The 15720-nt window shown below is 33.3% G+C and overlaps 2 protein-coding genes and 1 long non-coding RNA gene across 3 annotated transcripts; all 3 read left to right on the forward strand.

The window, feature by feature from the left end:
* The first annotated feature begins 691 nt into the window (after positions 1-691).
* Positions 692-4544, forward strand: LOC114386217. Its single transcript, XR_003661039.1, has 3 exons — positions 692-944; positions 1836-1984; positions 3104-4544. It is a non-coding gene; the product is annotated as an uncharacterized LOC114386217 (long non-coding RNA).
* Positions 4545-7949: 3405 nt separating this feature from the next.
* LOC114386224 (CBS domain-containing protein CBSX1, chloroplastic-like) lies at positions 7950-12685 on the forward strand. The gene is made up of 8 exons (XM_028346196.1): positions 7950-8347; positions 8453-8540; positions 8628-8692; positions 8820-8868; positions 9702-9754; positions 11632-11747; positions 12020-12077; positions 12171-12685. Exons 1-8 carry the CDS (start codon positions 8168-8170, stop codon positions 12237-12239), a joined length of 678 nt encoding a protein of 225 aa, XP_028201997.1. The 5' UTR covers positions 7950-8167; the 3' UTR covers positions 12240-12685.
* An 856-nt stretch (positions 12686-13541) lies between these two features.
* On the forward strand, positions 13542-15503 carry LOC114386231 (abscisate beta-glucosyltransferase-like). Its single transcript, XM_028346202.1, has one exon. It carries the CDS (start codon positions 13650-13652, stop codon positions 15075-15077), a length of 1428 nt encoding a protein of 475 aa, XP_028202003.1. The 5' UTR covers positions 13542-13649; the 3' UTR covers positions 15078-15503.
* The last annotated feature ends 217 nt before the right edge of the window (positions 15504-15720 follow it).

Consider the following 15720-nt stretch of genomic DNA (forward strand, 5'->3'; position numbering starts at 1 on the left):
AACAAAAAAACAAACATAATCTTATGTTATTGGACAAAAGCCTATACTCCACACTGACTGGACAAGTTTATTTAACTACTAACCATTAAAGTAAAGAATTGTATCGTTTGAGCACTTTTGCTACTATACTTTTTTTGTTGATAAAAATATATAGTATAAGTTGTATTACTCTTATATAATGTCCAGAGTTTAAGTAATATTATGATATTATTGTAAAGTGATAATTGGTGTATGAGTTACTGAAGTAATTATTAGTGACTGAGTTATCTTTTTGGCAGTCTCCTACTTATGTTTCAAGATGATGCAATTGTAAATTGGAAATCCTAGTTATCTTTATGGGGTTCATAATCATTTTGTTGTAATTATGCTACGTTGAAATTGAGATTTGCAATTATAATTTACTCTTTTGAAAGATACCAACATGCCACAATTACTTCTTTTTTTGTCCCCAGATTGCTTTTCATGTACTAGTCAAGGCATTGATTAGTTTGGATGCAGGAGAAGAAATGGAACTTCTAAAGAAGCATTTTCAAAAATTTATCTCAAGCCTCATGTCTCTACCAATAAAACTACCAATAACTAAACTCTATCAATCTTTGCAGGCAAGTTCATTAATTAGATATTGATTTTTTTTTTTACCATACATGTCATGTCATGATCATGGACTTGGCAATAATTATGTCATTTTTTGGTTTTAGACAAAAAATACAATGATGAAATTAGAGAACAAAATTATCCTAGGTAAAAGAAATAATGGCATCTACAAAGTTCCAGAAGATGTGGTGGATGTCTTTCTTAGTGATGCTAGTGAAAAATTAACGGATGATTTAATAGTAGATAATATTATTGATATGATGATTCCAGGGGAAGACTTGGTGCCACTTCTTATGACTCTAGCTACAAAATATCTATTGGATTGTGCTATTGCTTTGCAACAATTGACGGTATGCTAGATCTTCCCTTAAGCAGTTATAATGAAATTCACCTTACCACAAATCTTAAGTATTTCTGAATTCAAATAATCTAATTTTGTTTTGGTCAATTAGTATTCAGTAGTTATGCACAAAACTCCTACTCCTAGTGGCCTAGTGTAAAGACTAAAAGTATAAAATCATTTTGTTGTTACCATTATGATTCTTTTCGACTATGTTACAAAGATTTTGAATTTTTCTTAGGGACAATTGGCTAGTAATGATAGGGTTATGTCCTTTCTACACTAGCTATATATGATTATGAGCCCTGAAAAGAGTGTCCAACATCATACTCACGACATATACATATGGATTTCGTGCTACCACTTACCGAAGTTTTTGAATAATCTCTGATTGTGGCATATCATGAGATTGAAACATGTGCCCTAATTTCCTGATTAGCTTTTGGAAAACTACTTTTGATGATTCTCATGAGGGAAATTTGAAGCTTAAGAAACTTCAAGATCAACATGGGGAATCCTTGAGTTGGATCGATTACTTATCACTTCCATTTACTCAAACAGTAAGGAAACCATAGCTATTGGTTCCTCATCAAGGAAATGTAAAAATGATCCATAGTTTTCACCTAACTTATTATGTGCTCTACTTGTATATATAGGTCATCAGTGAAACTTTAAGGATGGGAAATATTATAATTGGAGTTATGAGAAAAGCCTTAAAAGATGTTGAAATAAAAAGGGCACTTAATACCAAAAGGGTGGTGTGTGTTTGCAAATTTTAGATCAGTTAATCTAGATGACAAAAAATATGAATGTCCATATCAATTCAATCATTGGAGGTGGCAAGTAAGAGAAATCCCCTGTTAGTTTCTTTATGTTTTTTGTTTGTATGTTATTTATTTAGCTTAAGTGATGGATTGGTGAACTTCAAGACAAAGATATGAGCACTTGCAATTTCACTCCTTTTGGAGGGGGACAAAGGCTGTGCCCTGGCCTTGACTTGGATAGGCTGGAAGCTTCCATCTTCCTACACCACTTTGTCAGTCAATTCAGGTAATCCATCAACACGTCACTTATTTTCTAATGAGTGAACATAGTGAATAATTATTTAAATGTCATCATGCCCAAATTTTTTACCTTTCCTTATGACATAGGAGCAAAGGAAAAATCATAACAGCGGAGATGAAAATTTCTGTCACTCTGCGGACCAAATGGCTTTGCATGAACCTTTTTCTTTACTTTAACATTTTCACTCATGATTTTCTCTTTTGAATTTAAACTTGATAGCTAAAAATTATATATTCCACATATAAATATCTTGGTGGGTCAATGGCATAAATGTCTCTTTCTTGCATATGGACAAAGGAGGAATCAAAGTTGTAAAGTTTAAGGGACCAGAAAGCTTTACATGCTACATCAGAATTCAGAAAAGAAGAGCCACTTGATCCTAATCTTTGGTGTATAGTAATAATTAATGTGTTAATCAAACTTCTTATAAATCGATCCTAACTGTGAGGAAAACCATGATGCTTCTTGAGTGTATCTAAATTGTTACTACAGTGCCAGGCTTGAGGATTTTAATCATAATCATGTTGCAATTTCACACTTGCTTTAATGACATATAAAATAGATATGAGTTTGACTAGTGACAATGGTTCATAATCTCACAAGAAGTACAAGATTATATCGACATAGACAGAAAGAATGTTATTTCACTAGAGAAGTACATGCACCTATTGTCTCTTAGTATTGTTTATTTATTTATTTTTTAGCTTAAAGCAAAACAACCTTTTGTTGAGTACCAATTTATTTTATATTATTCCATAGGACTATATAGGTTTTGACTTCTAATTGCACCTACTTGTATGAAGATATATATGGCCTAAAAAAATGAAAGATGCTACAATAAGGAGCTATGTTGATCAAATGATGTTAGGTTGTTGACAAAAGTCTTTGATGATATCAATTAGTCAAGCAACCTGATGATTTAGGCTTTGCTAGGTCTACATAATGTGCAATCCAATAGTGCATTTTATACCTTTCTTTTCTAACATTTTTTAACTCTTAACTTCTCTCTGCTTTAGTTTGTTTCAAACATTTTAATTAAGGGGAAAAAACTTAATGCGATGCAATGATAATTAGACATGTTAAAATTTAATGTTTTACATGTAGATGGCAAGCTAAAGAAGATACAATAGTGAACTTTCCTACAATAATAATGAAAAAGAGGATGTCTGTGATGGTAAGGAGAGTGGAATCTTAAGCTTCCCTTGGCCAAAAAGTGTGGAGCCACTTCTACCTAAGGATGCCTTGGGATCTTTAAGAATCAAAAAGTACACCCTGATAATCACCTTATCCTTCAAAATATATTTTTTGTGCAGTTTAATGTCACACTTTTTATATATAATATATTTATTCTTGTGAAGTGGTTTAATGATGTGCATTCAACTGAAATCTCTAATAAATGTGATGAAGCACTTAATCTGCTGTCAAAGGCTCATGGTTGTGAAGTAAGTTCATCATTCTATCATGTAATGCATTTTATTTCTTGATAAGCATGATAAATTTAAACAAGGTTAAGTAGTGTATATTTCTCTATTATTTGAAGATGATAGAAATTGTTATACCAGAGCTTCTTCAGATGCGAACTGCCCATGTTGTTTCCATTGGCTCTGAATGCTTATGTTCACTGAATCCTGATTGTGAAGACGGGTATGTTTGAGTATATATTGAAAGTTAATATTGGTAACTTCATTTTGTGGTCCAATTCTTAAAAGAAATCCTTCTAATATGTTATTCAAAGTGGTTAATATTAGACGGTGGGTATAAAAATTTATGGTGATTTCCTTTATTTCTTTGCTTTCATATGAAAGGTGTAATATGATACTCCTACAAGTTTGGCACTTTTTCGGCCATTTACAACAACCAATTATGTTGCAACCCAATGTATTAGGTGATACGAGAGTTGATAATAAATATAACAAATTTGTGTCCCTTTATTTAAGCATCTCTTACTGATGACCTTGGAAAATGACATGTTACAATTTGTAAAAATAATTACTATCACAGATTGTCTAATGTATACCAGAAAATTGTGTATATAGCTTCTAAAATTTGTCTTAAATGTTTCAGACCAAGGAGTATGTATTACCACTTGGACATTTTCAAGAAAGTGAATGTCATAGTAACACCGACCACTAGGTATGTATAACAATTTGGTAGTGTACTCCTTAGTGTAATGTACTCATGCACTGTGCCAAATTAAGTTTAGTCGATCTAACGTGGGTTACTTTTATAATTCTTTGAATGTCATTGAAATTAGTTTTTACAATCTAGATAATAGTATATAACTATATATGTTTTCTGGCAGTTGTTAATAATTTATTGCTATGAAATCTACTTTGCCTATGTTGTAATGACTGAGATTCCTGTATCCTTAGTAGAATACTTTGATGGACAAGTGTCCCATATAAAATATTTCCTTGTTGCACACAAGAAGAACACAATTTGTGAAATTTGAAATAATTATGCTAGATTTCTCGTTGCCCATTTTGGTCATTAAGATCATTAATTCCTTGTGTTTTCATAATTTTATTCATGAAACAAAATTATGGTTTAGGGGATTGGACTCTATTTATACTGCACATTGACATTTTTTTTCCATATCAGTAAAGTATTGAAATTATTCTTTACTTGTCATGTATTGTGGTCGATGCTCTATATTGATTTGCAAATTAAATTGTTTTATTTATCAATGACTAAATTAGTAACATCATTGTCATTTAACTGGTTCTGAATCTAAGTGTTAGCACTTCATAAGCAAGAAGGTATGATGTAGTACGCTTGTATATATAAGTGGAATTACTTAATAAATCACATTCTAAGATAGTTGTTATGTAAAAACCGTCTTAAAAGAGACACATTATAAGACGGTTCTTATGTAAGAATCGTCTTAGAAGAAACACATTTTAAGAGTTATGTAAAAACTATTTTAAAAGAGATACATTCTAAGACGATTGTTATATAAAAACTGTTTTAAAAAAGACATATTCAGAAACATATTTTTTAAGACGGTTTGTTCCATAACCATCATGGTATGTCAATCACTTTTAACGTTATTGGCTTCAAAGACAATTCTACAACTATTGTTAAATGTACATTAGAACCGTCGTTAAAAGTTAATTTTCTAGTAATATATAAGTGATACAATCTAAAAAATATAAATTACCAAGTTTGACAATTTATTAATTTCTTAAGATCTTATCATTTGTCACAATTGAATAATCAGTATAATATGAAGATGATACTGTGTCTTTATATATATATATATATATATATATATATATATATATATATATATATATATATTTTTTTTTTTTTGTATACTTTTATTTAATAATATATCAAAATTATTCATCCATTCCAAAATAATTGACTTTTTAAAATTCAAAAAGTTTTTAATTGAATTGACATTTTCAAATTTATTAAAATATTATTTTTCTAATTTCATCTCAAATAAACAATCAACATAATTATTTTTATTATTATGTTTCTTATTTTTCGAAACCAACATTTATCTCCAAAATGAACTAATAAAAGTTACTCTAAGATAGAGCTAAAAATATAATTTTTATTTCTAACATGCACGGAAATATTTAATAGTAGTGTATTTATAAAATTTGATAAAGGAAATAAATATATTTTATAAAAATTATTTCATTCATCGAGTTGTATATTTATTTTTAATCTTCATGAGAAACTTTAAAATGGTAGTACGTCTTAATGAAATGTTGAACATGATTATCTACTTAAAGAATACCTGTAGCAAAAAGAGTGTGTTGAATTCTTAAACAAATAATGATGAGCTTTAGACTACTTTATTACAAAAATACTAGTTTTGCAGTTGATAATTTAAGCCATGGCATTGACTCAATTTTATCGATTTGCGTTTTTCTAGAAGTTTTTTTTAGGTCCGAACACAATGTTAAATTAGTACAGAGTATTTAAAATTTTCAAACGGAAGAAGAAGATTTAGAAACGGAACAGTTACACCAAAAGAAACGGAACAGGGCATGAGGAAAGTTCCTTTGTGCTTTAACGGGGAAGCAAACGAGCCAACTAGGCTAAGGCAAGGGCAAAAAGCCCAAAGGCACGAATAAGACATCAACCTACAACCACGTAAAAACAAAATAAAAACTTTGAAAATTGGAAATGTCAATGAATATTGGTGGAGTAGTATAAGATACAGTCTTTGCATTTCACAAGTTATAAATTTGAATTCTTCCTAGACATGGCAATGGGCGGGTCGGGTACGGGTATTGTCTCCCCAATTCCTTATCCCGACTTCTCAACATATTCCCATACCCGTACCCGATACCCGACGAGTTTGAGTTTATTATCCCATTCCCGTACCCGTCGGTACCCGACGGGTATCGGGTATCGGGTATCTCCAACCCCGTTCCACACACCATTTAGAAAAATATTTTTTTTTTGTAGAAAAATATTTTTTTTTAAAAAAATATTAAAAATTTGATTTTAGAAAAAAAATAAATTGATTGTTAAACATTTATTGTTAAACTTTTATTTTTAACTACTTATATATCAATAAATTTATTATAACGCGTGTGTCTACATAAATAGTTAAGAAAATAATATTAAATTATGTAAAAATTTTAAAATAAAATTAACTAGTAATAAAAATTATATGTCTTTTGATTAAATTATGCAAAAATTCTAAAGATTTTAAGTGGTGGGACGGGTTCGGGGTCGGGACGGGTCTAGTAATCCCATACCCGTACCCGTACCCGACTTTTGGTTATCGGGGAAAACCCGAACCCGAACCCATACCCGATCAACTCGGGTATTACCCGTCAAAGTCGGGACGGATTCGGGCAGATACCCACGGGTACGGGTTTTCTTGCCATGTCTAATTCTTCCTAACATACTCTTCTTTAATGCATATTTTATTATTGACTTAAATTTATTAAAAATTATAAAATTGCAAAATAGAATCATTTGATGAAATGTGAGATTTACAATTTTTTTTTATATTTTTTAACAAATAAAAATATTCAAATAAGTATATTAAAGAATATATTGTTAGCATTTTTTTACTCTCTTATTTATATCTTTAGAATAATATAAATAATAGCTTTATTACTAATACGATTAATTATATTCTTTGGATTTATATCTTTAGAATGATATAAATAATAAATATAAATATCTTTATTACTAATATGTATATGACTAATTGTATTTTTTGGGCTTGAGGTTAAACAAGTATTTTCATTTTAGTCTCTTATGCATTTGAGATCGCATGACTCCTTTTCTTGACAGTGAACTCCATAACATAGTGTCACGAGGTTGTTTTAAGAATCTTAAAGTAACCACTAAATTAGAAACGATGAATCATCGTGTGAAAATTAAGGTTATTCAGATACACTAAATCTTATATGTGTCAAATACTGACTCAAACCTAAAACAAATTACACTTTCATACTTAATTGCTTTTTCACTAGGTCTCCTGCTTCCCTAAGTACAATTTAGCTAAAAAACATTAATAATGATATTTATATAAAAATATTGATAAAGATTTTTATATTATTTATTTATTACTAATAAAAACATATTTAAATAAATATGTGAAAAAATGTATTCTTAGTGTTACTATTTCTTATATATTTCTTTTGAATGAAATAAATGATAAATATAAATATCTTTATCGCTAATAATAAATTAAAAATCATTAATGTTATTTGAATTTAGAGTTTTTTCCCCTCTTATTTGGACGGTGTGCCATTCTTTTCCCTTAAATTTTAGTGTAAAAGAAAATAAAACAATAAAACAATTCAAGACAAAACGACGCCGTTGTGAAAATGCCGACGCCGACTGTAATGCGCAACTGCGCAAGTGTCAACGTTGTCCTGATTCCACCGCCTTCAACGGAAAAGTAAAGGACGCTCACGTCTCCTCTTTTTCCCTTCAACCATTTTTTCTTTTCCATTTATATTATATTTATTCCTCCACTTTTCAATTTTCATTCATTTTTTTCAATTATTTTATCATTCCTCTGAGATAGAGCTACAGCACCATTATCATTCATCTCCATTACTTTCCTATTCGATCCTCGATCCCTCTCCCACATAGAAGATTCATCACCCCAAAACCCAATTTTTTTTAATAATACAACTGCAATTATTTTTATTTTCTCAGTAAAAAAAAAAAAAAAGAGAAATGAGTTCGATTCATTTGTTAAACACTCTTGCTGTTCCGCTTCGTTCTTTTTCTCCTCCGTCGCTCTTTCCGCAATGCCATTCTCCTCTCCGTTCTTCTTCCGCTGTTCCAAAACGGCGTCGTTTCTCTAACTCCTCTGGGTTCCGTCTTGCTTCAAGTCAAACCGTGAATTCGGTTCCGGTGAGTGTTCTTTTCTTCGAATCAAAGCGTCGTCGTTACGCTACCGTGTCCTTTTTAGCTTTTTTTCTTCTTTTTTATGATACGGTTGCGTTTTAACGTTTTCAGCGTGCGAATGGAACTTACACCGTTTCGGATTTCATGACAAAGAAGCAAGATTTGCATGTTGTCAAAACCACCACCACCGTTGATGAAGGTACCTCAATGTTCTATTCAATTTTATTATGTGATTTACTTTATTCATTTATTTATTTATCATTAATAATATTTTTTTGGATTTTAGCTTTGGAGGCTCTTGTAAACAACAGAATCAGTGGTCTTCCGGTGATCGATGAGGACTGGAATCTGGTGATTGTTTATTTCCCTTCACATTTCTTTTTGCTTTATTATGAAACTCTAATGATTTATTTAATTTTTTTATGTTTTTATTTTGAGCTGGATTCAGTTCCTCATTGGACTTTTTTTGGTGATGCAGGTTGGAGTTGTTTCTGATTATGACTTATTGGCTATTGATTCGATATCAGGTAAAAATTCGAAATACCTAAAGGTAGTAAAGTTTCTGTTAACTACCATTCTACCAAGTCAAATCAATGTTCATGTAGGTTGATGGGAATGATTATGGATTAATTTTTTTTCTTCTGATGTTTGTGCTGTAATTGACTTGTTGTTGAGAGATTGAAGATACCATATGTTTTATGCCCTTGCTTTTGTTAGAGAGACAGTAGTTTTTGTTTTGGTAGGTGAGGAATGAGGCCAATGGTACTTCAAATTATGTGGAGCTTTGGGAGTTTTGGTTTGGTTTGGTTTATTTTAAAATATTTTTTACTTTAGAAAATCAAGAAAAAATTAATTCTTTTGCCCAATAGCTCCCTTACTTATTGGTATCTTATCTAAATATTTAATTAAGAGGAGAGTTAGCAATACACTCCTAACATATTCTCTAATATTGATTAAAATATATTGGAAGCTACAAGATCATGAGAGACTCGTTAAATAAGAAGTGAGACCTATAAAAAGTTTATTTCCAAAAATTTTGGCCAATAGTAAAATGTGTTGCTAGCATTCCTCTTTAATTAATTAGCAACTATGCAATGGTTAGGGTATTTTAGTCAATGAAGACTATTTTATCATAGTAAGTGGTGCAACTAATAATTTTCTTATGATGCGTGCATTTTTTTTTTTTTGATCAGCTTATGATGCGTGCATTAACCTTAATTGACAAATAATTTCAAATGAAGAGAGTGTTTAACTTTATTGCCAAGTCATACTGAAATTCCATTGATGTGCTTAATCAATTGAAACAAGTTCTCTACATGCTGCTGCTAAGATTTTACTAATTGTTATGCTTCGCTTTTAGGAGGTCCTCAAAGTGATGCAAACTTGTTCCCCGACGTCGATAGTACTTGGAAAGTAAGTGTAACCATTTTATATGAATTCTAATAGGGTCAGTTTGTTTAAGCTTATTAATAAAAACACTTTTTTTAATAAAATAAGCAGATTTTTATTTTTCTGATGTGCTTGTCTAAATTGCTTTTACTTAAAATAAGTAGTTTTCTGCTTTTTTTAAGAAGCAAATCCTATTTTGAAGTGTTTTTTTTTAAATCACTTATTTTAAAGTTATTTCTTTTAAGTTTAAACAAACTCACCCTACATTGAATAGATTTATCATTTACTGGTAATTGCAAATAACTCCTCAACTGATGCCATAAGATGCTAATTCTATTATGACGAATGATGATGTTCACAAACTAAAGTTTGGACTTAGTTTTTAGTGCAATACCCAGTTTTAAATTAATAATTCATCTGCTTCTACACACAATCATTTACAAACATAAGTGGGGCTCACTTTTCATTTGACTTCATGCTGGCTAAATATAGTGAGGATACGTGGATGATTGGATACATAAATACTTGAGACCAAACCTCTCTGTTTTACATGTCCTTTTTTAGCAGCTTATATATATATATATATATATATATATATATATATATTTGTTTAGAGTCGGGTATGTTTTTTGTTAGATTTCATTTTTGACCAAAATTCATTGGTATTTGGTAGAATAAACCCTCATCCCCTTTAAAACATTATTTGAATAAAACTTTTTTTTTCATTATGTTTGCTTGCTTGAAATTTCCTGGACCTTCAGTCAGTACATGTTGACTTTAATTGCATCAACTGTTTCATGATTTCAACTAGATCATATTTCTCGAAAAAATGTAAAGATTTCAAAGGGAAACTGATAATATTGATGTACCATGGTTAATACAGAATGTCTAGTTTCAACTAATGCACTTCATTGTTCCTCAGTCTTATAGGATAGAGGAAAAATTGCTTTGTGAAGTATTATCTGGATGTCTACATCCCTGTGTGTTCAAAGTTAGTATGCCAGAGTCAACCTTGATGATGTTGTGAAAGTCTGCTAATTGAGTAGTTCTAATATTGTATTATAGAACCCCCCCCCCCCCCCCCCCCCCCCCCCCTCCCCTCCCCCCCCCTCTCCTTTTTTTGGAAGGTTTCTGTTAAGAAATAACTGTATGATAGACCCATTATAACAAAGGTAATAGAAGCCTAGAAGGGGAACAAGAGGAGAAAATAAGCAAGGGGATGAGTGGGAACAAGAAAGAGTGAGCCCACAAGTAAGTGTAAGAGGGATAGGAAGGCGTAGCAACAGTGACAGAAAATTGTTAGACGAACAGTTAAATGGGTGAATAACAGATAGGATAGTTGGAAATTGGAGAGTGGAGGTAAGATAGGGAATCATTTCCGTGTAGTGGAGAGGTAGGGATCATGGGGAGGTCAGGTAGTTGTGGAAAGGCTTTGCCATGGTGTGGGTTTGCTTCTTTGTAGAGGAAGCAATTAGGTGCCCATATTCAAGTCAGCATTATTGTAATGAGTTTTCCTTCATTTAATTTTATAGTAAAACTATAAAATACGGTTTCTCTTCTTCAACTCTGTTACTGATTTTATTATCTGTCGAGCATTTATTTTTGTGGTCCTTGATTTGCAAGATGGACGGAGAATTTTCTTAATGAATCTGTGATTGCACATGAACCTCAAACACTCACGATGTTGGGTGTCAATGAAATCAATTTTTTCCTGTATGGTAAAGGATATGTGCAGGTTGAGCATTTGGGAAATACAAACATCTAACCATTATTGTTAATAATCCTTTTTCTCCTTTTCTTCACTCGCCCTCAGAGAAGGGAAATTGTATTGTTTACGGAACTTTTGTTATTCTATTGATTGGCTACACATCTGTATTTGTAACTATTGTCTTGTATGACAGACGTTCAATGAGTTACAAAAGCTGCTTAGTAAGACTAATGGCCAAGTTGTTGGTGACTTGATGACTCCAACTCCACTTGTTGTTCATGAATCGACTAGTCTTGAGGAAGCTGCTAGGTACTGACTTTGTATACATGTCCAATATTGTTGAGTTCTCTGATTATTTTGTTACCAACACATTCATACCTACCAATTCATACCAATGTACGAGGACAAAAAACATCACTGTTAATTTATTGCTACATCAGTGCAACCATTTATGTTACATGTTTCCATGGAATTTAAATTATATTAAATAAGATTCCTAAATCTGACAGCCATCACAATTTAGCATTCTAGCTTGCAACCATTGACCACTTGATGCCTGACACCATTTCTTCTTGTATTAGGCTGTTACTTGAAACAAAATATCGTCGACTACCTGTGGTAGATGATGATGGAAAGCTGGTAAGGCGATTATTTATTCCCTATTGTGAGTATAATTTTGTGCTTCTTCCAGTAGTGACTTTTGCTCATAGATTTTTCTCATATTCTTGCTAGGTTGGACTTATTACACGGGGAAATATTGTTAAGGCGGCTCTACTATCAAAACGTGCTGGAGAGTGGTGATAGTGTTTGTGAAAAGTTATTCAAATAGATTTGCTTGCAGGTTGTGCTGATGATGGTCAGCGTAACCTCTATATTTATTAGCTACGGATAATGTTAATGTATGTAGTTATACCTAGTAGATATTTAGACTATTACAAATGTATATGGCACAAGCCGAAGGAGGAGCTGAAGGCAACTTTTGATGGCCTTGTGAGATCTTAGTGGTGTATAAAAAACCATAGAGGGAAGTGATTTATCGATCACCTGTATTAAGTTATCAACCTTGTGTCGGTACATTGGATTGTTTGTTTCAGGCTAGGAGATACTACATCCTGTTCTTTATGCAGTCTCTGATAACTGACATTTATGAGGTCAGAATAGATCATTTGGAGCCCTTTATTATGAACTTAATACTGTAAAGTGCTTAGGATTTTAATTATATGCAATTATGTCCTGGTTTTGTTGAAGAATTGGATTATTCACGAACTTCTCGAGTCTTGTCCGCACATTTACCCAGTTTACTGTCAAATTGAATATCTCTTACTGATATAGGCAGGGTCAAGGCTGAGAGATCCCATAACGAATTGACACATTTTCTTAATTATTAGTTGTACACTTGGAAATACAGGGGAATGGGAAATATTTTATCGTAATCGATCTCTCTATTTTATTTTTTATATTCACTTTGAACTTGAAGTATCTTGTCAACCATAAACTAATATTGAATCATTGCTACAGAAGTGGGCAAAAAATATTAGTACTTCAAATTCTGATAAAAAAATGCTGTAAGGATATAAAATAATACTAGTAGTCGCAATTTGCAAATAAGAAAAATCTAGTGAGATTCTAAATTTCAGTAAATAAAAGAACATATACGTGTTAGTCAAGTGAATACGTAGGTCTTTCATGATCCCTAATGGCTGACTAGGGTCCATATGCTATACAAATCCTTCCTCTACGTTAAAGCGTGAATGACCAATTTGGGAGTTTTATAAACTATTTACAACTAATCACTGGCTTGCAGTTATATTTAGAGTAACCATCCTTCATTCTTCGTGCTCATAGAGTAAGAGCATCCAAGAAAGAAAAGTACATGCGTTAAGGTTTATTTCCACACGACACGTGGTTTATCTATTTCGTTTGACATGTCTAACCAATCACAGCGATTGGAAACTCCAGTAGAACACCGCAAGTCAAATAGACTCAGTTAGCACTTTGCTTCTAATACGTCACTCATGACGTTTTAGCTACAAACTTTTCTAGTTGTGGAATCTACGAGCCCGCCATCTATCTTTATAGGAAAAATCAATAAATAGCAGCTGCGCATGCCATTGGTTCATTAAGCCTGATCTCCCTCATCTTGCAAAATTCTCTCAGCTAATTCGCTATTTTCTTGTAGTAAACAAAGCAAGCAAGCATATCCATTTCAACATGGCCCTCAAAACTGGTTCAGTTGAAATGTTCTTCTTCCCCTTCGTAGGAGGAGGACATCAGATTCCAATGATAGACACAGCAAGAGTGTTCGCATCTCACGGAGCCAAATCAACCATTCTAGTCACACCCTCCAACGCTCTAAACTTCCAAAACTCAATCAAGCGCGACCAACAATCCGGTCTTCCCATCGCCATTCACACCTTCTCCGCCGACATACCCGACACAGACATGTCTGCCGGTCCCTTCATCGACACCTCGGCCCTCCTCGAACCTCTTCGGCAGCTCCTCATCCAACGCCCCCCGGATTGCATTGTTGTCGACATGTTCCATCGCTGGGCCGGCGATGTCGTTTACGAGCTCGGGATCCCAAGAATAGTCTTCACCGGCAATGGGTGCTTCGCACGCTGCGTCCACGACAACGTAAGACATGTTGCCCTTGAGAGTCTCGGTTCAGACTCAGAGCCTTTTGTTGTCCCCAATCTACCCGACAGGATCGAAATGACGAGGTCTCAGCTTCCGGTTTTTCTGAGAACTCCTTCTCAGTTTCCTGATAGGGTGAGGCAGCTAGAGGAGAAGAGTTTCGGAACTTTTGTCAACAGCTTCCATGACTTGGAACCTGCTTATGCTGAGCAAGTGAAAAACAAGTGGGGGAAGAAGGCGTGGATTATAGGACCAGTGTCCCTTTGCAACAGAACTGCAGAAGATAAAACCGAGAGAGGGAAGCTACCCACTATTGATGAGGAAAAATGCTTGAATTGGTTGAATTCTAAGAAACCAAATTCAGTTCTTTATGTAAGCTTTGGAAGCCTGCTTCGGTTACCCTCTGAACAGTTAAAGGAAATTGCTTGTGGTCTTGAAGCTTCTGAACAATCGTTCATTTGGGTGGTGAGGAATATCCATAACAACCCATCAGAAAACAAAGAAAATGGGAACGGAAACTTTCTTCCGGAAGGGTTTGAGCAGAGGATGAAGGAAACGGGTAAAGGGTTGGTTCTTAGAGGTTGGGCTCCTCAGTTGTTGATTTTGGAGCATGTTGCAATCAAAGGGTTTATGACCCATTGTGGATGGAACTCCACTTTGGAAAGTGTGTGTGCGGGAGTGCCTATGATTACGTGGCCTCTCTCGGCCGAGCAATTTTCGAATGAGAAGTTGATAACTGAGGTTTTGAAGATTGGTGTTCAAGTGGGAAGCAGAGAGTGGTTGTCGTGGAATTCAGAATGGAAAGATTTGGTGGGAAGAGAGAAGGTGGAATCCGCAGTGAGGAAGTTGATGGTGGAGAGTGAAGAGGCAGAGGAAATGACAACAAGAGTCAAAGACATTGCAGAGAAAGCTAAAAGAGCCGTGGAAGAAGGTGGAACATCTTACGCTGATGCTGAGGCGTTGATTGAGGAGCTTAAAGCTCGCAGATTGGCGAGACAAGATTAGATTTTTACATAATAGAAGAAAGAATTCAGTTCTAAAGTACGCATAAAAACACAAGAAAAGAAGCTTGTTACTTTCCTGCACCACTTGAAAGTTCTAAATTGCAGTCAGCAACCACAATTTTGGTCGCAATATTGTTGTTGCGGAACCGTCTACCGTAACAGCCCACAATTGCAATGCGAATTTCAATCCCATGAAATACTCAACGTAGCCGAAACAGAATATCAGTATTGCTCTACACTTCTATTCCACTCTTTTTTTTTTGTTTGTTTGTTAAAAGACAAGTTTAGATTTCAATATTCTATTATAGCTTCTAAGTGTCAATGATAAAAAAGGGTGTGACCGTATGAGATGTTAGGAGATACTAAATTTAAATGAATGAAAAATTATACTATCTTATAAATAAAAGATACATCAATATTAGGATAATTGTGAAATTCTTTTTTATGTTATGTGCAAACATATAATAACTTCACGCCGTAAAGATTACAATTCGCATATCAGTAGCTGCAATGCCCACAATTGCAATGATCGCAACCGCTATTGCAATTGCAACCGCAACAACAATTTATAATGCTAGACGCCTAGATCTATGCATATAACAAGGGCACATTAAATAAAAGTGAACACATATTTTGTGAGTATC

Source organism: Glycine soja, chromosome 2, assembly GCF_004193775.1.
Source record: "Glycine soja cultivar W05 chromosome 2, ASM419377v2, whole genome shotgun sequence".
In the NCBI taxonomy this organism is placed as follows: domain Eukaryota; kingdom Viridiplantae; phylum Streptophyta; class Magnoliopsida; order Fabales; family Fabaceae; genus Glycine; species Glycine soja.

What these genes read in the sequence shown, in the direction of transcription:
- LOC114386231 (XM_028346202.1), top strand. Translation starts at nt 13,650, where the DNA reads ATGGCCCTCAAAACTGGTTCAGTTGAAATGTTCTTCTTCCCCTTCGTA.
- LOC114386224 (XM_028346196.1), top strand. Translation starts at nt 8,168, where the DNA reads ATGAGTTCGATTCATTTGTTAAACACTCTTGCTGTTCCGCTTCGTTCT. An exon ending in AAACCGTGAATTCGGTTCCG is followed by an intron (nt 8,348 to 8,452) that starts GTGAGTGTTCTT and finishes TAACGTTTTCAG; the next exon opens with CGTGCGAATGGAACTTACAC. An exon ending in CACCACCACCGTTGATGAAG is followed by an intron (nt 8,541 to 8,627) that starts GTACCTCAATGT and finishes TTTGGATTTTAG; the next exon opens with CTTTGGAGGCTCTTGTAAAC.